The sequence below is a fragment of the Ovis canadensis genome, chromosome 14 (genome assembly GCF_042477335.2).
Source record: "Ovis canadensis isolate MfBH-ARS-UI-01 breed Bighorn chromosome 14, ARS-UI_OviCan_v2, whole genome shotgun sequence".
Classification (NCBI taxonomy): Eukaryota; Metazoa; Chordata; class Mammalia; order Artiodactyla; family Bovidae; genus Ovis; species Ovis canadensis.
In genome coordinates, this window is record NC_091258.1 from 68547780 (window position 1) to 68570194 (window position 22415).

The following is a 22415-nucleotide window of genomic DNA, read 5'->3' on the forward strand; positions in this document are numbered from 1 at the left end:
GAAACAGCTCAACTGGAATTCCATCACCTCCACTAGCTTTGTTCGTAGTGATGCTTTCTAAGGCCCACTTGACTTCACATTCCAGGATGTCTGCCTCTAGATGAGTGATCACACCATCGTGATTATCCGGGTCGTGAAGATCTTTTTTGTACAGTTCTTCTGTGTATTCTTGCCATCTCTTCTTAATATCTTCTGCTTCTGTTAGGTCCATACCATTTCTGTCCTTTATCGAGCCCATCTTTGCATGAAATGTTCCCTTGGTATCTCTAATTTTCTTGAAGAGATCTCTAGTCTTTCCCATTCTGTTGTTTTCCTCTATTTCTTTGCATTGATCGCTGAAGAAGGCCTTCTTATCTCTTCTTGCTATTCTTTGGAACTCTGCATTCAAATGCTTATATCTTTCCTTTTCTCCTTTGCTTTTCGCTTCTCTTCTTTTCACAGCTATTTGTAAGGCCTCCCGAGACAGCCATTTTGCTTTTTTTGCATTTCTTTTCCATGGGGATGGTCTTGATCCCTGTCTCCTGTACAATGTCATGAACCTCATTCCATAGTTCATCAGGCACTCTATCTATCAGATCTAGGCCCTTAAATCTATTTCTCACTTCCACTGTATAATCATAAGGGATTTGATTTAGGTCATACCTGAATGGTCTAGCAGTTTCCCTGACTTTCTTCAATTTAAGTCTGAATTTGGTAATAAGGAGTTCATGATCTGAGCCACAGTCAGCTCCTGGTCTTGTTTTTGTTGACTGTATAGAGCTTCTCCATCTCTGGCTGCAAAGAATATAATCAATCTGATTTCGGTGTTGACCATCTGGTGATGTCCATGTGTAGAGTCTTCTCTTGTGTTGTTGGAAGAGGGTGTTTGCTATGACCAGTGCATTTTCTTGGCAAAACTCTATTAGTCTTTGCCCTGCTTCATTCTGCATTCCAAGGCCAAATTTGCCTGTTACTCCAGGTGTTTCTTGACTTCCTACTTTTGCATTCCAGTCCCCTATAAAGAAAAGGACATCTTTTTTAGGTGTTAGTTCTAAAAGGTCTTGTAGGTCTTCATAGAACCATTCAACTTCAGCTTCTTCAGCATTACTGGTTGGGGCATAGACTTGGATTACCGTGATATTGAATGGTTTGCCTTGGAAACGAACAGAGATCATTCTGTCATTTTTGAGATTGCATCCAAGTACTGCATTTTGGACTCTTTTGTTGACCATGATGGCTACTCCATTTCTTCTGAGGGATTCCTGCCCACAGTAGTAGATATAATAGTCATCTGAGTTAAATTCAGCCATTCCAGTCCATTTTAGTTCCCTGATTCCCAGAATGTCGATGTTCACTCTTGCCATCTCTTGTTTGACCACTTCCAATTTGCCTTGATTCATGGACCTGACATGCCAGGTTCCTGTACAATATTGCTCTTTACAGCATCAGACCTTGCTTCTATCACCAGTCACATCCACAGCTGGGTATTGTTTTTGCTTTGGCTCTATCCCTTCATTCTTTCTGGAGTTATTTCTCCACTGATCTCCAGTAGCATATTGGGCACCTACTGACCTGGGGAGTTCCTCTTTCAGTATCCTATCATTTTTCCTTTTCATACTGTTCATGGGGTTCTCAAGGCAAGAATACTGAAGTGGTTTGCCATTCACTTCTCCAGTGGACCACATTCTGTCAGACCTCTCCACCATGACCTGCCTGTCTTGGGTTGCCCCGCCCGCAGGCATGCCCCTCATTGAGTTAGACAAGATTGTGGTCCTAGTGTGATTAGACTGACTAGTTTTCTGTGAGTATGGTTTCAGTGTGTCTGCCCTCTTATGCCCTCTTGCAACACCTACCATCTTACTTGGGTTTCTCTTACCTTGGGCGTGGGGTATCTCTTCACGGCTGCTCCAGCAAAGCGCAGCCGCTGCTCCTTACCTTGGATGAGGGGTATCTCCTCACCACCGCCCTTCCTGATCTTCAACGTGGGATGGCTCCTCTAGGCCCTCCTGCGCCTGCCCAGCCACCGCTCCTTGGACGTGGGGTTGCTCCTCCCGGCCCCTCCCCTGGCCTTGGGCTCGGGGTGGCTCCTCTCGGCCACGGTCAACATCACTTTGCTGACAAAAGTCCGTATAGTCAAAGCTATGGTTTTTCCAGTAGTCGTGTATGGATGTGGGAGTTGGACCACAAAGAAGGCTGAGCATTAGAGAACTGATGCTTTCGAATGGTGGTGCCGGAGAAGATTGTTGAGAGTCCCTTGGATTGCAAGGAGATCAAACAAGTCAATCCTACAGGAAATTGAATCTGAATATTCACTGGAAAGCCTGATGCTGAAGCTGAAGCCCTAGTACTTGGCCACTTGATGTGGAGAGCCGACTCATTGGAAAAGACTCTGATGCTGGGAAAGACTAAGGGCAGGAGGGGAAGGAGGCGACAGCAGATTAAATGCCTATAAGGAAAACTGACGAATTTGTTGCGGGTGAAGTTGGCCAGTCTTTTTATTTATTGCTCGCGTTCCTAGCGAGCAATAGATCATTTTCATGATCTTGGTTTTCTGGGTCTGTTTCTGCTTCTGTAAATAGGGCACAATAGACTCTCACTCGCAGGTTTGTGGTGAGAAATCAGGGATGGGGAAAGGAAAGCACGGGCGTTCTATAAATATTAATAGTTAAGAAATATTAGTAAAAATCAGTGAATATATTACCTTTGCTATTATTATCCTCTCTCTCCCTCTGGACAGTTCCTAAGGGTATGCGGCTTTCTGAACAAAAGAGAGGTAAGTTCAAAGGCTCGAAGTTGAATGGAAAAGAAAGCGCCTCCGCTTGTGTCACATGGCTAGTCTCTAGGAAAGAAGACTCTGGGTGTTTTTGGTCCATCCCTGTTAGGCGGAGCCTTCGGTGCATTCTTCCAATGGGGATGCTAGAATTAAATATCCGTCCTCTTTGCCTTGGGACTGGCAGGGCGCACAAGCGCCGTGGCCAATGAGGAGCGGCGTAGGAGCAATGGGGGCGGGGACAAGGGCCACGCCCCCCGGAGCGCCGGGCATCTGGTCCTTAACTCTCGCCGGGAAAAGGTAGACACGTTTGGGACTCCGGGTTGCGGCGATGGCGCTTCGCTGGGGCATCGTGTCGGCTGGCCTTATCTCCAGCGACTTCACGACGATGCTGCGGATGCTGCCTCGCTCTGAGCACCAGGTCCTCCCTCTCTCCAGAGACCTGGGGAAGAGTGGGCGGGGGGGTCTGAGGGAGGAGGGAACTAGGCTTCTAGACTTCCGAGCCCCACAAGGCCGTGAAACAATCTCAAAATCCGTATCGCTCTTTTCTCCCCTCTGTCTTTTTAACACGAATTACGCGAGGTTTGGGAGAGTCTTCATCCGATTTGTTGTGTAAGGAAGAAATTTAAATATTAGGGAGTTTGATAATCGGGGTTGAATAACCGTCTGCCTCAGATCTCTTTTCCCCAAACCCAGGTGTCACCTCATCCCCCAGGACCACATCCCCCCTGCCCGGTTTTGGGAGTTGTCAATTTCTCCCTCCCCCACCGAGGCCTTCTCCATCACCTCCCTCCCATCCACCCGTCTTCCTTACCTGCCCCAGCCTCTCCAGTCTGACTCAGGCGTCCCTCTAGGTAGTGGCGGTAGCGGCCCGTGACCTGAGCCGGGCGAAGGAGTTTGCTAAGAAACACGACATTCCCAAGGCCTATGGATCCTATGAGGAACTGGCCAAGGACCCGGACGTGGGTGAGTGGCCCTGGCGGCGGCGGGGGAGAGGGGGCGTCACCGGGGGTGCTGCCTTCAGGGTGCTCCGTAGAAGCGAGGCTCTGCGCGATGAGCCAATCCCTCTGGGCTGCCGAAAGGACTCTGGGCTGGGAGGCGGGACGATAGGAACCGGTTTCGTCTGAAATTATCTGTCCAGCAAGAAATAGCAAGTAGGGGCCACACCTCCGCGGTAAAGGCAGGGCTTGAATTCCTGAGCGAGGCCTTTCAGGTTTTAAATACGACCCGTGTGTCTCGGGCTTCTGCGTTCCAGAGGAGCCTGGATGGAGAGGCAGGACAGCGTGGTTGGACAACAGCCTGGCTCTGGAGTCAGATTGGCTGAGTGGGCATTTTCCCCTCTTCTGCTTGCCCTTCTCAGGTTCCCCATTTCTGAAACGGGCAAAATAATAATCTTACTTCTTGGTGGTGTTGTGAGGACTAAGTGAGTGAATACCATAATTTCAGAAGACTGAAAATAATCTTAAGGAAATAGAGTGATAGTAGAGAACGGTTTTGTTGTTTAGTCGCTAAGTAGTGACCAACCCTTTTGGCAGGCTCCACTGTCCATGGGACTCTCCAGGAAAGAATACTGGAGTGGGTTGCTATTCCTTCTCCAGGAGCTCTTCCTGACCCAGGATCGAACCTGAGTTGCCTGCATTGGCAGGCGTCAGGGAGGCCCTTCAATTCAGTTCAGTTCAGTCACTCAGTCGTGTCCAACTCTGTGAGTCCATGGACTGCAGCACACCAGGCGTCTCTGTCCATCACCAACTCCCAGAGCTTACTCAAACTCATGTCCATTGAGTTGATGATGCCATCCAACCACCTCATCCTCTGTGGTCCCCTTCTCCCCCCGCCTTCAATCTTTCAATCAGCATCAGGGTCTTTTCCAATGAGTCAGTTCTTTGCATCAGGTGGCCAAAGTATTGGAGTTTCAGCTTCAGCATCAGTCCTTCTAATGAATATTCAGGACTGATTTCCTTTAGGATGGACTGATTGGATCTCCTTGCTGTCCAAGGGACTCTCAAGAGTCTTCTCCAACACTGCAGTTCAAAAGCATCAGTTCTTTGGGACTCAGCTTTCTTTATAGTCCTACGCTCACATCCATACATGACTACTGGAAAAACCATAGCTTTGACTAGATGGACCTTTGTTGGTGAAGTAATGTCTCAGCTTTTTAATATTCCGTCTAGGTTGGTCATAACTTTTCTTCCAAGGAGCAAGCGTCTTTTAATTTCATGGCTGCAGTCAACATCTGCAGTGATTTTGGAGCCCCCCAAAATAAAGTCTGTCACTATTTCCAGTGTTTCCCCATTTTCCATGAACTGATGGGACCAGATGCCATGATTTTAGTTTTCTGAATGTTGAGTTTTAAGCCAATTTTTTCACTCTCCTCTTTCATTAAGAGGCTCTTTAGTTCTTCTTCACTTTCTGCCATAAGGGTGGTGTCATCTGCATATCTGAGGTTATTGATATTTCTCCCGGCAATCTTGATTCCAACTTGTGCTTCATCCAGTCCAGAATTTCTCATGATGTACTCTGCATAGAAGTTAAATAAGCGGGGTGACAATATACAGCATTGATGTACTCCTTTCCCCATTTGGAACCAGTCTGTTGTTCCATGTCCAGTTCTAACTGTTACTTCTTGACCTGCATACAGATTTCTCAAGAGGCAGGTCAGGTGGTCTGGTATTCCCATCTCTTTAAGAATTTTCCATAGTTTGTTGTGATCCATACAAAGGCTTTGGCTTAGTCAATAAAGCAGAAGCCCTTAGCTCCATCCAAATGAGGGGCTAGAGTTTGACCACTGCGGTAGGACTTCCTACCTGCTTGGAGGAACTCAGGCTCTTGGAAACTTGGGGGCGGGGCCTCTAAATGGTGGGTGGTGCCAGAGGTCTCAGTGGGTGGGGCTATTGATCTCTACCTTTTTCCTCCCGCCATAGAGGTGGCCTACATTGGCACCCAGCACCCCCAGCACAAGGCCGCAGTGTTACTCTGCCTGACAGCGGGCAAGGCTGTGTTGTGCGAGAAGCCCATGGGTGTGAACGCTGCGGAAGTGCGCGAAATGGTTGCTGAGGCCCGATCCCGAGGCCTCTTCCTTATGGAGGTGAGGGTGGAGGGCCCTTCCAACGTCCCGATCCCGAGGCCTCTTCCTTATGGAGGTGAGGGTGGAGGGCCCTTCCAACGTCCCACATTAGAGCTACTTGACATGGTTGTCAGTCGACAGTTTTGGAGGAACATAAGGGTGGATTGCCAAGAGTTAAGATGAACACAAAATGAACCAGGGTCCTCGCGTTTGTCAGGATGCCGTTGAGCTATGTCAGGTAGTCTACTAGCAACACGGTCTTAGTTTGGGTGGATTTACAAAGTTAGAGATCCGAAGTACCAAGGAACCTCCTACCAAACCTCAGTGTCAAATTGCCTTTGTTTTTACCCTTATCAGACTTGGCTACCTATAGGGGCCTTTGGCATCTTGCAAATTGCCAGTAATTAAAATGGCCACCAGCAGCAATGACTAACACCAGAAGTTAAGATGGCCACCAAATGACACCATCACCCCAAGCTATTTTCATGTTAAGGAGTAGTAGGGTTCTTTTTTCTTTTTGGCCACACCAAGAGGCATGTGGAACTTTCCTGAACAGGGATGGAACCTGTGCCCCCTTCGGAAGCACTGCTGGACCACCACCAGGGAAGTCTGAGTATTATGGTTTTTAAACATTTTGCTATAGGTTCTGCCAGTAGTCACAATAGCTCTTACTTCCCCATGTTCTATCTAGTTATCATATGCTCAGTATTGCTGAGCCTCCTAGTCTGCAAAGTTCTATGTGCCCAAGGAGTAGTCAAGATATCAGTGCCAAAATTCTGTGAATTTATTATTTCTTCATTTTTATTGGCACCTAATGTGTACCAGATTCAATCTTAGGAACTGGGGATTCATAACATACAAGACAGAGGCTCAGTTTTCAAGGAGCTCAAGATCACTTTTGGTCATGGAAATGGGTAACCCCAATGTCCATGGGCATGGGCTTTTGTGGACATAGGACTGAGCAGTTTATGGAGCACAGACACCCTGTCCCAGCTTGGGTGCTGATCAAGGAGGTTTCTTGTGGGTAGAGGCTGGCTTTTCAGAAAAGTAAACTGCATAGGTAAATAGGCCAGAGAGGAAAAACAGAGTTAAGGCTTAAAACAAGAATTGGCAGATTTCATTTCATTAATATGAAATTTATCTTGGACAGGTCAAGATTTCTGGCTTTAGAGTCAGAGAACTCTAGACTCCAGTTGCCCAGTTCCAAGCTCTGTGACCCTGGGCAAATAATTTGATTCAACTGAGCCTTAGTTTTCTGATTTAAAAAATGGACATAATGATAGCAATCAGGCAGAGATGTTGGGAGGACTCATTAGGCACTGCATGTACATATTGTCTTGCTCATAATATATACCCAATAAATGCAAGCTGATGTTAGGCAATGGGGAGCAACAGAAGGGGCCTGGGCAGGGGTGAGACAGGGTCAGCTCTTAGAGAAGGAAAGATCCCTCTGGGCCATGTGGGGATGGGACTGGAGGGGAGAGATTGGGCGTGTTAGTTAGCCAGGACTGCTATAATAAAGTGCCACTAATGGACCAGGCAGAGGAGGCAATGGCACCCGACTCCAGTACTCTTGCCTGGAAAATCCCATGGACGGAGGAGCCTGGTAGGCTGCAATCCATGGGGTCCCTAAGAGTCAGTCATGACTAATGACTTCACTTTCACTTTTCACTTTCATGCATTGGAGAAGGAAACGGCAACCACTCCAGTGTTCTTGCCTGGAGAATCCCAGGGACGGGGGAGCCTGGTGGGCTGCCATCTATGGGGTCACACACAGTCAGACACGACCGATGCGACTTAGCAGCAGCAGCAGCAGTAACAGACCAGGTGGCTAAAACAACAGAGATTTATTTTCCCATATTTCTGGGGAGTTCTTTGGTGGCCTAGTGGTTAGGATTCTGGGCTTTCACTACAGTGGCCTGGGTTTAAAACTGCGATCCTGCAAGCCTCATGGTGAAGCCCCCCCAAAAATAATAAAATTTTTTAGAATTTAAAAATAAAGTTTTAAAAAATAAATATTTTCTCACACTCTGGAGGCTAGAGAAGTCAAGGTGTCAGCAGGGCTGGCTCCTCCTGAAGCCTCTCTCTGTTTGACTTGCAGATGGCAGCCTCCTCCCTGTGTCTACACATGGTCTTCCCTCTGGGCAGAGTTGTGTCCTAACTTCCTTTTCTTCTAAGGACACCAGTCCTATTGGATGAGGGCCCACCTTAATGACCTCATTTTAACTTAGTTACCTCCTTAAAAAACCCCACCTCTGGGAACTTCCCTGGCAGTCCTGTGATCAAGACACCATGCTTCCAATGTAGGGGGCACGTGTTTAATCCCTGGTCAAGGAAATAAGATCCCACATGCCACAAGATGTGGCAACACACACACACACACACACACACACACACACACACTCCAAATATGCTCACATTAGGAGGTTCTGGGGAGGGGTTGGGCCTCAACATGAATCTGGTGGGGAGACAATTCAGCCCGTAACATTGGGGGACTGGTGTAATGGTTCAGATGAGGAAGGACAAGGCCGGCCTTGGGGCTGCAGGACTGGAGAGGAGAGAAGGTGGCAGAGAGGGTCAGACTAGACACAGCTTGGGCATTGCCAGGCTGTGGAAGGAAGACAGAGGGGCCTTGATTGGGGAGCAGTGGGTACCCACTCAAGATTGAGTCCTTGAAGAGAGAAAAACTGGTTGGTTAACTTTTGGGTCCTGACCACTTTCCTTCTCTTCTTGCATCCTGCTTTCTTCCCTCTGTGGTCTGCAGGCCATCTGGACCCGGTTCTTCCCTGCTGTAGAGGCTCTGAGGTCTGTCCTGGCCCAGGGAACTCTGGGGGACCTTCGGGTTGTTCGGGCAGAATTTGGGAAGAATCTCACCCACGTACACCGGGCCACAGACTGGGCCCAGGCGGGAGGTGGCTTGTTAGACCTTGGCATCTACTGCCTCCAGTTCATCTCCATGGTCTTCGGTGGGCAGAAGCCAGAGAAGATTTCAGCTGTGGGAAGGCGCCATGAAACAGGTATGGTCTATCCTGGACTTGGTTGGTTGGCTGGTCAAGTCACTAAGTTGTGTCCAACTTAGCAAGCCCATGGACCGTAACATGCCAGGTTCCTCTGTCTATGGAATTTTCCAGGCAAGGAATACTGGAGTGGATTGCCATTTCCTTCTTCAGGGGATCTTCCCAGACCAAGGATCGAACCTGTGTCTCCTGCATTGGCTGGCAGGTTCTTTACCACTGAGCCACCAGGGAATATCCTGGACTAATAGGAGTGGATCCTCTCTTACTGGGAGCAGTGAGCTGGGGATAAGTCTCCTCCCTGATGAGTATCAGGTTAGGCAGCTAGAGAAACTTCCCATATGAAGCCACCCAAGCTACCCCCAGCCTGGGCTCAGAGTTGAGAGTGTGAGCAGGGTCTGTGCTGGGACTTTGCTGCCTGATGTTGGCCAAGGGACACAACATTCCTGAGTCTTAATCAGTTACCAACTAGTTACCTAATTAGTTTTAATTAGGTAAAATGTCAATAATATAGTTATCATAAGGAGTTAATGAAGTAACTTTTGAAGCAAATGGTAAGCAGTTATTGATTATAAACAATTATTATTTTGTATATTTGTCTCAGTTAGCCTTTGCTACATAACGAACTACCCTAGAACTTAGTGACCTTAAAAAACAATCATTTATTAGCTTGTGATCCTGTGGGTTGGCAATTTGGGCTGGGCTCAGCTTGAGTGGTTCTTCTGCTGGTCTTAGTCATGTAGCTGCAGTTGGCTGGCTGGCCCACTGGAGCTGGATGCTCTAGGGTGGCCTCACTATGTCTTGCAGGTGTTGGTTATTCTATGGGGAGCCTTGGTTCTCCTTCACATGGCCTCTCCTGCTGGCTAACTCAGGTTCATTCGTATGGTGGTCTCAGAGTTCCAGGTGGAGCAACAGGAAGGTGGACCTCAGCATGCAAACACTTTTCAGACCTTTGCTTCTACCATATTTGCCACTGTTCCATGGCCCAACATCAGCTCAGATTTCAGAGGTGGGCAAATAGACTTTACCTCTTGATGGAAGAAGCTACTGCAAAGAGGCACTCATAGAGGAACAAGAGGAATTGCTGTAGCCATCTTTGCAAACCACAGAAAGCAATGAATAGCCAGGAAAATAGTACATGAGATGAAGGTCACTCTTTAGAAAAACTGTCTCCATCTAACATCTGGCCAGTTCCTAGGCTAAATAGTAGTTATAAAAACAGATCCCGTTTATTAAGTGCTACCTTAATAGATATTAAGGTTATTATAGATTATAACTTTAGGGTTATTATAGATATGACCTTTCTGATGTATTAAAGTTGTCCCCATTTTACAGACTAGGAAACTGAAGTACAGAGAGGGGTAGTGACTTATCCAGGGTCACACAGCAGACCTGGGATAAGAACTTGGGCTTAAAAGAGAGCTGAGTCGGGGACTTGCCTGGCAGTCCAGCAGTTGGGACTCTGCATTTCCACTGCAGGGGCTACAGGTTTGATTCCTGGTCAGATAATTAGGCTCCCCCAGGCCCCATGGTGGAACTAGGATCCCAAGTTCCAAAAAGAGAGAGGGCTGAGTCAGTAGACTCCTCCATCTGTGGCCTGCCTGATGTGGAACCAGGCTAGTACTTAACCTGCTGTGTTTAATTTTTAACTAATGCTTATATATCACTTATTATCATCTAAATAGTCTTCTAAGTACATTGTGCATTTTATAGCACTTAATGTAATACCTGAAATGGCCTTATGAAGCAAATTCTCTTATTATCCCCATTTCAGAGATCAGGTAACTGATTCTCACAAACCTATGCAACAGGTATTTACAGAGGAGGAAACTGAGGCTTAGAGAGGTGAAGTCTCTCTCTCTCTACTTTTTTAGCATATTTTTCTTTATTTATTTAGATTACATCTTTACTGTGATATAATTCACATACCATACGATTTATTTATTGAAAGTATATAATTTTGTGGCTTTAGTATAGTCACAGAGTTGTGCATTTTATCACTATAATCAATTTTCAAATTAATTTTTATTGAAGTATAGTTGGTTTTATGGGATTTTCCAGGTGGCACTAGTGGTAAAGAACCTGTCTGCCAATGCAGGAGACAGGGTTCGACCCCTGGGCCAGGAAGATCCCCTGGGGGAGGGCGTGGCAATCCACTGCAGTATTCTTGCCTAGAGAATCCCCTGGACAGACAAGCCTGGCGGACTACAGTCACAAAGAGTTGGACACGATCAAAGCAACTTAGCACACACATGCATGCCTCATACAGCAAATGTAGCATGGAGACATAGTTGATTTATAATATTGTGTTAGTTTCAGGTATATAGCAGTGATTCAGTTGTGCGTATACTATAGCCACTCTTTTTAGATTCTTTTCCCATATAGGTTATTGCAGAGTATTGAGTGGAGTTCCCTGTGCTATATAGTAGGTTCATATTAGTTATCTATTTTATATAGTGTGTATATGTCAATCCCAATCGCTCCCAATTTATCTCTCCTGCACTGTAATCAATTCTAGAATATTTTCATTGCTCAAAAAAACAACCTACCTCACCAATTTTCCCATGCCCCTGAGCCCTAACCAACCACAAATCTGCTTTCTGGTCCTATGGATTTGCCAAATATTATTCTTGCCTGGAAAACTCCAAGGACAGAGGAGCTCGTCACACTACAGTCCACGGGAGTCACAAAGTGTCAGACATGACTGAGTACGTGGCTGAGTACATTCCATATGAATGGAATCCTGCAACATGTGACTTTTGTGTCTGGCTTGTTTCATTTGATGTGTTTTCAGGGTTCATCCATGTGGTAGGACATATCACTACTTCTGGCTTCAGTCTCTCTCATTGTCATACTAGAGATGAGATCTCAGGACTTCCCTGGTGGTCCAGTGGCTAAGACTCTGCACTCCCAGTGCAGGGGGCCCGGGTTCAATCCCTGGTCAGGAAACTAGATTCCCGTATGCTGCATCTAAAAATTTCACATGCTTCAACTTAAAAGAGCCCACTAACTGCAACTAAGACTCAGAGCAACCAAATAAATACTTAAAATTTAAGAAAACAGAAGATATCTTGCCCAGGGTTCTTCAGATGGGACTGTTTTTGGGTTGTGCTGGGGCTTCACTGCTGCTCAGGCTTTCCCTAGCTGCGGTGATTGGCGGCTACTCGCTACTTGCAGTGTATGGGTTTCTTGTTGCGGTGGCTTCACTTGCGGAGCACTGGCTCTAGGACACACAAACTTTAGTAGCTTCAGCACGTAGGTTCAGTAGCTGTGGTGCATGGGCCTAGTTGCGTCACAGCTTGTGCTGTTTTCCCAGACCAGGGATCAAATCTGCTTCTCCTGCAGTGGCAGGCAGACTCTACCAATGAGCCACCAGGGAAGCATTCAGGCAGGATGTGAGGCCAGGCTTGCCCTCGTCCTGTGCCTTCCCCCAGGTGTGGACGACACTGTTACTGTGATACTCCAGTACCCAGGAGGGGTCCACGGCAGCTTCACCTGCAGCATCTCTGCCCAGCTCGCCAACACGGTGTCCGTGAGTGGTACCAAGGGCATGGCCCAGGTGAGGCATGATTGGCTGAGCTGGGATGGGTCCAAGTACTGGGAACCAGGGCCCTTAGCAAGAGGAATAGGCCAGTCGTGGCTGTTGGAGCTGGATGGGGACTGAACTTGCCTCTTCCCACACTTCTGATAAGAAATTCATCCTCAGCTACTAGGCCATGGGATGGAGTCTGAACCTCCAGGCTCCTTCCCAAGAGTGAACCCATTGGTCTGTCAGAAGTCCTTAGTCCTCTCTTGGGAGAAACCAGTTCTTAGTCACCACCCTCTGAGAGCAGCTATAACCTTTGGAATTGCACTCAGGACAGAATATGGGCATTATCAAATGGCAGCTTCATGGGACTTCCTGGAGCCATGTTGCTGGAAAGAAATCCTATTCTCAGCAGAAGAATTTGTACCCTGCCCCAAACTGGAACTGCAGAATCTGCCCCAGCTGTATCTCTGCATTTCCATTTTGACTTAGAGTTGGGTATGGGAATAATTTAGGCTTCCCCAGGGGCTAAAACAAAATGGATAAGCAGGTGATGGGTTGTCTCTGCTCCTCCTTGCAAAGGGGATTCCACAGAGGCAATGATAAACTGTCTTCAAGGCCTGAGCACAGGGTTACAGAAAGGTTTGTTCCTGGGGAAATGAACAGACAAGACAGTCTTGTACTGTGGCAACCATGATGCTAAAGAATAATCCTCCAGCAACCAGGGCAGGGCTAGACTGGGTGGGGACCTAAACCTTCCTGAGGATGGCGGGTGATCAGTGCTTAACTGACAAGAGAGAGGCTCCTGAGCAGCCCTGTTGGTGAGGGCAGTAGGACCACCTCTTATCTCTTTTCTCAGCTCCTCGACCCCTGCTGGAGCCCAACAGAGCTGGTGGTGAAGGGGGAGCATAAGGAGTTCCCACTGCCTCCAGCCCCAGGAAAGGAGTTCAATTTTACAAATGGAATGGGCATGTGTTATGAGGCCAAGCATGTCCGGGAATGCCTGCAGAAAGGTAAGCATGTGGAGAACAGGGGTGGGAGGGTGAGAGGATAGCAGGGCAAGACTGGTAGTGGAGGTGAGTATCCTCTCTACGCCTCATCCACTCAAGCAACTGTTTAGAACTACATCTCCCAGGACCTCCTGTGGCATCCTTATGTTAGAACCATGAATTATTGTGCCTCATGGGATTCTGGGAATTGTAGTTCTTTTAGTCTGGGGATATGAGGAGGAGGGTGTCCCTAACTGCACTCTCCTCCAGGCCTGAAGGAAAGTCCTGTGATTCCGCTGGTGGAAAGTGAGCTCCTGGCTGACATCCTTGAGGAGGTGAGGAAGGCCATTGGAATCACCTTCCCCCAAGACAAATGCTGATGTATGCCCTGAACAAATAAAGACATGCTGGGAATTCTTTGGCTGTCCAGTGGTCAGGACTCGGCACTGTCACTTCTGGGGCCTGGGTTCAATCCCTGGTCAGAGAACTAAGCTCCTGTAAGCCTCAGGGCATGGCAAAGTAAATATAAAAGTTAAATAAAATAAATAATAAAGTTGTGATTTCCACAGAGATCTTGGCAATGGTGGTTTGATAGGCACTGGAGAGAGCCCACCATCAAAGAGGTCACTAGAGCATAAATTGGTTGGAAGGATGAGAGTGGGGAAGATGGGGTCAGGACCGTATTTCCCACAAGCTCCTGGAACAGACATGTGTGGGAAGATCCACAGTTTGCCTGCCTCAGCCCGTGTGACCTTGGCTGCAGAATAGTATATGGGTAGAAGGTGTCCCTAACTGCACCCTCCCTAGCCTCTCTCTTTGTCTCATCGTCAGTAAATGGGGGATACCACACTAAACACTCTCTGGTGAGGATTAAATGGGCCCTAGCACACAGTAGGTTCTCTGTAGATGTTAGCCAATGGCCCTTCACTTTGAGGTCAGGCCTCCAGAAGCTCCAGGCTCCCATTAAGGTATAGAGACTCATGGGACTTCCCTGGTGGTCCAGTGGCCAAGATACTATGCTCCCAATGCAGGGGCCCTGGGTTCAATCCCTGGTCAGGGAACTAGATCCCAAATGCTGCAACTAAGAGTTCATATGCAGCAACTAAAGATGATACATGCCACAGTGAAGATCAAAGATCTCAAGTTCCAAAACTAAGACACGGCATAGCCCAATAAACAAATAAGTAAAATAATAAAAACAAGGGGCTTTGCTGGTGGTCCAATGGTAAGACTACACCTTTCAGTGCAGGGGGTGTGGGTTTGATCCTCAGTCGTGGAGCTAAGATCCACATGCCTCACAGCCAAAACAAACAAACAACAATAAAAACAAAACAGAAGCAATATTGCAATAAATCCAGTAAAGACTTTAAAAATGGTCCCACATCAAAAAAATAATCTTTACAATCAAAACAAAACAAACCTTTGCTTAAAAAAAAGAAAGGTATAGGGAGTCATTTCAATAGGAATGTTCACAAGTATTCAGTGGTCTTATTGGCAAAGCCTGGGTCATATGCCCCTCTGTGTGGCAGGGGTAGGAAGTCATTCCCATCCAAATTACAGACAGTTAGAATGGGGCTGTATGTGGGCACTTGGCCAACCAATTAGGGTTAACTTTGTGCTCTAAGAAAGATCTCATTTCCATATTTTACCATAGTAGTGAGTATAGGTTAGGTTATGCTGTAGTAACAAACAATCCCCAAATCTCAGCTTAGCATAACAAGGTTCTTTCCTCACTTGTGTTATATATTGACTGAGAGTTCTGGACTGTATCTTTCTGGGACCCAAACTGACAGAGCCACTAGTATCTGGAGTCCTGCTGGTCAAGTGTGGCCAAGGAAGGAACACCCTGGAAGCTTTTGTACCAAAACATAAATGCTCTGACAAGAAAGTGATACACATAATCTCAGAATGTATTGGCCAAAACTAGTCATGTGACCTGAATGAACTACACAGAATCTAGGAAGTTCATATCTACCACATTCCAGAAGATGAGATGGACATATTGGTTTTATGACACTAATAACTCTCACTATGAGGAAATAAGAAATTTGGTAGAAATTTCAGAACACTGAGAGACATCAGTTAAATGAGTTTTCTATTGTTTGCTTGTCATACCTTGTCATACCTGCATAGTTTTTCTTCAAGGAGCAAGCTATGAGAAACGTAGACAGCATATTAAAAAGCAGAGACATCACTTTGCAAATAAAAGGTCCATATAGTCAAAGCTGTGGTTTTTCCAGTAGTCACATACAGATGTGAGAGTCGGCCCATAAAGAAGGCTGATCATTGAAGAATTGATTTCAGACTGTGATGCTGGAAAGTCTCTTGAGAGTCTCTTAGACAGCGAGGAGATCAAACCAGTCTATCCTAAAGGAAATCAACCCTGAATATTCATGGGAAGGACTGATGCTGAAGCTGAAGCTCTAATGCTTTGGCCACCTGATGTGAAAACCTGACTCATTGGAAAAGACCCTGATGCTGGGAAAGACTGAGGGCAAGAGAAGGTGGTGATAGAGGATGAGATGGTTGGATGGCATCACCAACTCAATGGACATGAATTTGAGCAAACTCTGGGAGAGAGTGAAGGACAAGGAAGCCTGGCGTGCTGCAGTTCATAGGGCTGCAGAGTTGGAGATGACTTAGCAACTGAACAACAATATTGTTTGCTTAATCCAAGTCCTGCTATGCATCATTCAGCTATCACCATATTGGGTTTCAGTCTTCTGCTTGGTTGGTTTCAACCATTTAATTGTTGGTAGAGATGCCTAGATGTCACCTCTGATAGAGAAGTTACACTGGACACATGAATGCACAGCTAAAGACTACATTTCCCAGGCTCCCTTGCATGTGACTGGCTTTTGGCCAATGGGATGCTGGCAGCTTCGGAGTTATGGCCTTAAAAGGCAAGGAGGATGGCAACCCTTCCCGTCTTTCCCTTCCTGGTGTGGCGATGTCTTGGACATCGGTGTGTCCACCTTATACTGTGAGATGGAAGTGCTGTGTTGTGAATGGTGAGGCAACAAGCTAGAATAGAAGGCTAGAAGAAAGACATGATCATGGAAGTAAGCATGCCCCAAGATCTTCAGGATGTGTTGGCAAACTGGAGACTCAGGAGAGCTGATGTTCAGTTCCAGTCCAAGTCTGCAGCCCTGATTAGCAGGACAGTTGACGATGCAGGTCTTGTCTGAAGGCTGGCAGCTCAAGACCCAGGAAAAGCCAATGATCTAATTTGAGTCCAAGGGTGGGAAGAAAGTTAATGTCATAGTCCTAAGATAATGAGGCAGAAAGAATTCTTTCTTATTCAGAGGAGGGTCAGTCTTTTGGTTCTATTCAGGCATTTTATGCAATCTACTTCACTAAGTCTACTGATATAATATTGATCTCATGCAACAACACCCTCACAGAAATACCCAGAATAATTTTAGATCAAACATCTGGGCATCCTGTGGTCCACTCAAGTTGATACATAAAGTTAACCATCAGGGGCTTCCCTGGTGGTCTAGCGGTTTAGAATCCACCCGCTGATGCAGAGGACATGGGTTTGGTCCCTGGTCTGGGAAGATTCCACATACCATGGAGCAACTAAGCCCTTGTGCCACAACTACCAAGCCAGGGCTTCTGAGCCCATGAGCCGCAACTGTTGAGCCCATGTGCTGCAACTACCGAAGCTTGTTCGCCTAGAGCCTGTGCTCTGCAACAAGAGAGGTCACTGTAATGAGAAGCCCATGCACTGCAGCCACTCACTGCACCTAGAGAAAGCCCTGGCAGCAACAAAGACCCAGCGCAGCCAAAAAAATAAATAAATAAATAAATAAGCCTTAAAAAATTAACCATCATACTTCCTGACACTGTGGAACTATACTCACTGTTAATAGTACTTAGGGTTGTAAATTCTTAGACTGTTACATGAGAGGGGAATAAACTTCTGCATGTTTAAGCCACTGTTATATTGATCTTTGCTAAGGCAGCTGAACTGGAATGCCATCTTATATTTTCAAAAGATATCTCCTCTCCCCGCTCATATCCCTCCACTGAGAAGTAGAGTCTAGTTTCCCTTCCCCAGAAGCGGAGTGGGCTCCTGACTCCTACGTAGCTGTTGCAACATGGCAGAACTGACACTGTATGATTTTGGAGGTCAGATCAGGAAAGGCAGTACAATTTCTTCTTTGTTAGCTGAAATTCTCTTGAAACGTTCAACTATCAGGCAATAGTTTGGCTGTCCCAAAGCCACCAAGCTGTAAGGCAACTGAAACTATCCCACACTAAAAAATCACGGGGACAGAAGGAAATGGCAACCCACTCAAGTATTCTTGCCTGGAAATTCCATGGACAGAGGAGCCTGGTGCACTATAGTCCACGGGGTTGCGAAGAGTCGGACATGACAGAGTACACACACACACATGAATATCTGTGATGAGTATCTTTCTACCACCTTCAGCTCAACATCTGCCAAAGTGAAATGATCACCTTTGGATTCTCCTGTCAATTTCGCTGTCCAATTTTCATCCTTTGTAGGATTTTCCGCATTGGAAAAAAGGTCAACTTTGTCCTCACTCCTACTCAATAGTTTTTTAATACTTATGAAAGTGAAAGTCACTCAGTCGTGTCTGACTCTCTTGCGACCCCATGGACTATACAGTCCATGCAATTCTCCAGGCCAGAATACTGGAGTAGATAGCTGTTCCTTCCTTCAGGAGATCTTCCCAACCCAGAGCTCGAACCCAGGTCTCCCGCATTGCAGGAGGATTCTTTACCAACTGAGCCACTAGGAATTCTTTTAATATTTATATGTAATGGCTAACCTTAGAAACTAGAATCCCCTCTAAGATTTAAAAAGATTCTCAAAAAAAAAAAAAAAAAGATTCTCTGAGCTTTCTTTAACTTAACTGGAAGAAACAATGATATACACAACAATGAAATTTATAGGGAGAATTGAATGTCTGTATCAGTGGATTTGTTTAACACAGTTTTTGGCCCATGTATGCATGTATGTGAAGTTGCTCAGTCATGTCCGACTCTTTGCGACGCCATGGACTGTAGCCTGCCAGGCTCCTCCATCCATGGGATTTTCCAGGCAAGAGTACTGGAATGGGGTGCCATTTCCTTCTCCAGAGGATCTTCCTGACCCAGGGATCGAACCCGGGTCTCCTGCACTGTAGGCAGACGCTTTACTGTCTGAGCCACCAGGGAAGTCCTTTTTTTGGTCCATGGTTGGTGCCTAATGTTTCTTTGTGTGGATATAAAAAAAAAGGAACCACACAGAAAGTCTTGAGGCTCCATGAAAATAAAGAGATGCTCCATCAAGTCCCAACACCCTTCAGTCTCCCTGCTCTTCCAGTTCTAGCCATCATCTGACTGCAGACGTTGAGTGACCCCAAGCTGGAACTGCCCAGGGAACTTGGCTCAATCTCGCTATCCATGAGTCCATTAAAGATAATAAAATAATTGTTTTAAGCCACTAAGCTCTGGGATGACTTGTTACACAGTGACAGTGAACCTGTACATCTAGTATAACTTTTATAACCCGAGAAATGGGTTCATTTTTAATATGTCTAAGCGGAAATCCTACTTGTTGTTCTTCACCCCAGAAACTTACCTAAATCAGCCACCAGGGCCCTCTGACCCTCAATAACTTAGCATCTACAGCACATTAGCCCTCTCCTCTGTGGCCCATCCTCGGTGTACAGAGTTCTTCTTTGTCTGGCGTGGCAGTCAGCTTCTTTTTTTAAACTGAAGTACAGCTGATTTACAATATTGTGTTACTCCCAAGTGCTGCTGTTGTTTAGTTGCCAAGTCATATCTGACTCTTCTGTGACCCTAAGGACTAGCCAGCCAGACACCTCTGTCCATGGGATTTCCCAGGCAAGAATACTGGAGTGGATTGCCATTTCCTTCTCAAGAGGATCTTCCCCACACAGGGATCAAACCTGTGTCTCCTGCTTGGCAGGTGAATTCTTTACCACTGAGCCACCAGGGCTCTCAAGTGGACAGAAAAGTAATTCAGTCATGTTGTTCAGTTACCCAGTCGTGTCCGACACTTTGTGACCCCATGGACTGCAGCATACCAGGTTCCCTGTCCTGACCCCATGGACTGAAGCATACCAGGTTCCCTGTCCCTCACCCTCTCCTAAAGTTTGCCCAAGTTCAGGTCCATTGCATCAGTGATGCCAGCCAGCCATCTCATCTTCTGACACCCTCTTCTGCTTCTGCCCTCAATCTTTCCCAGCATCAGGGACTTTTCCAATGACTCGGCTCTTCGCATCAGGTGACCAAAATACTGGCGCCTCAGCTTCAGCATCAGTCCTTCCAATGAGTATTCAGGGTTGATTTCCCTTAAGATTGACTGGTTTGATCTCATCCTGGTCCAAGGGACTCTCCGGAGTCTTCTCCAGAACTACAGTTCGAAGGCATCAGTTCTTTGGTGCTCAGCCTTCTTTACGGTCCAGCTCTCACAACTGCACGTGACCACTGGGAAGACTATAGCCTTGACTATACGGACCTTTGTCGGCAGAGCAGTGTGACTGCTTTTCAACACACTGTCTAGGTTTGTCATAGCTTTCCTGCCAAGAAGCAATAGTCTTCCGATTTCATGGCTGCAGTCACCATCCACGGCGATTTCAGAGACCAAGAAGAGGAAATCTTTCACTACTTCCACCATTCAGTCATATATATATACTTTTTGATGTTCTTTTCTAAGCTGTTTAAAATTTTTATTTACTTATTTATTTTATTTTTATTTTTGGCTGTGCTGGGTCTTTGTTGCTGCACTCAGGCTTTCTCTCTTTGCGGTGAGAGTAAGTGGGGCCTGCTCTGTGTAGCTGTGCTGCGTGGGCTTCTGATTGTGGTGGCTTCTCTTGTGAAGCAAAGGCTCTAGGGCCCTCAGGCTTCAGTAACTGCAGTGCGTGGGCTCAGTACTCCCCGGCTCTAGAATATAGGATCAGTAGTTGTTGCTCACAGGCCTAGTTACTCTGTGGCATATAGAATCTTTCTGGACCAGGGACAGAACTCATGTTCCCTGCATTGGCAGGTGGATTCTTAACCCCTGGACCACCAGGGAAGTCCTCCATTATAAGTTATTATTAAAAGATACTGAAGGACTTCCCTGGTGGCCCAGTGGCTCAGATTCCACACTTACAACACGGGCGTCCCGGGTTCAATCCCTGGTCAGGGAACTGGACCCACATGCTGCAACTAAAGATCCCATATACCACAAGAAGACTGAAGATCTTGCGTACCACCACTAAGGCCTGGCACACCAAATAAATCAATATTTTTTAAAAGGCGTCAGAAATGAAAGAGCAAATGACAACATAAAAAATGTTTAAGTTAAAAGAAAGAACCAAAAAATAGAAAAGAAAGCCCTGTCCAAGTGACATGGTCGACCTGGAGACAGCACCCACAAGAACTGGACAATTTTGGCAAATCCATCTCCTTCTCTGGGCTCTGGTTTCCTCATCTGTAAATAGGCTGTACTTATCCTAGATGTGGCTGAGAGGTTAAAGCATCTGTCTGCAATGCGGGAGACCTGGGTTCGATCCCTGGGTCGGGAAGATCCCCTGGAGAAGGAAATGGCAACCCACTCCAGTATTCTTGCCTGGAGAATCCCATGGACGGAGGAGCCACCGGGTGGCAAAGAGTCAGACACAACTGAGCGACTTCACTTTCACTTTCACTATCCTAGATGTATTAGTTATCTGTTGTTGTGTAACTGATTGCCCTCAAACGTAGCAACTTAAAGCAACAATAAATGTTAATTGTCTCACACAGTTTCTGAGGGTTGGTAATCCATTGAGTGGCTTAGCTGGGTGGTTCTGGCCTAGGATCTCCCATGAGGTTGCAATCAGGATGTTGGTGGGGACAGCTGTCATCGGAAGCCTTGACTGGGGCTGGAGGATGTGCTTCCAAAGCGGCTCATTCACGTGGCTGGAGGACTTGGTTCCTCCACATGTGTGTTTCCCCAGAGGATGACTGCTTGAATGTCCTTACAACATAGCAGCTGCTTCCTCTAAGAAAGCAAACGATCCAAGAAAGAGCCAGGCAGAACCTGCAGTGACTTTTATGACTTAACTTTGAAAGTTACACTTTGTTATTTCCACAATATCCTATTAGTCACACTATCAGTCTATTCAATATGGGAGGGAACTACACAGGGGCATGAATACTTGTAGGTCTCACTGGGGGCCCATGATGAAATTGGACTTCATAGTTCTGATATAGCATCTTTATTATTGTAAACAATTTTGACTTCAGATCTATCGCAAAGGTTCCCCCTCCCTCCAACTAATTAACATTTGTACTGTTTAGACATCTGTGGCAGCATTAAAAGCCCTTTCTTCCTTTTCTGTAAATGGGATGGAAGGAGGGCTAATTCATTGGACTGGAATAACGCACAAATAAAGCCAGCTTCTAAATTAATAGGAAACACTATTTCTCCCAAGGACATGCTTTGTTACTCACAGAGAAACTTTGTTCTCGAAAATCATCAAGCGTTAAAAATTCTATCAGTAAAAATGCAACATTGCACTCCCACTCTTGCCTGGGGGATCTAACTCATTTGATACAGAGTAGCAGGGAGAAGGCAACGGCAACCCACTCCAGTACTCTTGCCTGGAAAATCCTATGGAGGGAGGAGCCTGGTAGGCTACAGTCCATGGGGTCTCGAAGAGCCAGACACGACTGAACGACTTCACTTTCACTTTTCACTTTCATGCATTGGAGAAGGAAATGGCAACCCACTCCAGTGTTCTTGCCTGGACAATCCCAGGGACAGAGGAGGCTGGTGGGCTGCCGTCTATGGGGTCGCACAGAGTCGGACATGACTGACTCTGCAGTCAGCAGCAGACTTAGCAGCAGCAGCAGCAGAAGTAGCTTCAATTTCCAACTTAAGAGCAGAGCAAAGGGTTTCTGGACCCAACAGTCCACACCCACATTAACCTTGTAGTTTGCAAGGATACAGAACCCTGGTTCCTTTCACAGTCCACCAACTGCTTGGCTTTGAGCCTACCATATAGTCGTCACCTAAACTCTACATTTCCTCCAAACCGATAACAACTCTACCTTTTCCTCTGTCAAG

The 22415-nt window shown here is 46.5% G+C and overlaps 2 protein-coding genes and 1 non-coding gene across 7 annotated transcripts in view; 2 read left to right on the forward strand and 1 right to left on the reverse strand.

Annotated features, from left to right (window-relative positions):
- Positions 1-22415, reverse strand: part of TULP2 (TUB like protein 2) — a 63287-nt gene that overhangs the window by 31920 nt on the left and 8952 nt on the right. The window contains exon 2 of one of the 5 annotated variants that reach the window (XM_069551183.1): positions 2681-3191. The exons of the other annotated variants lie outside the window; for them this stretch is intronic. The gene's annotated coding sequence lies outside the window, so the exon portion shown is untranslated. The remainder of the gene's footprint in view (positions 1-2680; positions 3192-22415) is intronic. 5 annotated transcript variants of the gene reach the window in all.
- DHDH (dihydrodiol dehydrogenase) lies at positions 325-13912 on the forward strand. The gene is made up of 7 exons (XM_069551199.1): positions 325-3170; positions 3604-3715; positions 5671-5834; positions 8578-8830; positions 12262-12386; positions 13213-13366; positions 13613-13912. Exons 1-7 carry the CDS (start codon positions 3081-3083, stop codon positions 13720-13722), a joined length of 1008 nt encoding a protein of 335 aa, XP_069407300.1. The 5' UTR covers positions 325-3080; the 3' UTR covers positions 13723-13912.
- On the forward strand, positions 11704-11776 carry TRNAG-CCC (transfer RNA glycine (anticodon CCC)). Its single transcript has one exon. It is a non-coding gene; the product is annotated as a tRNA-Gly (tRNA).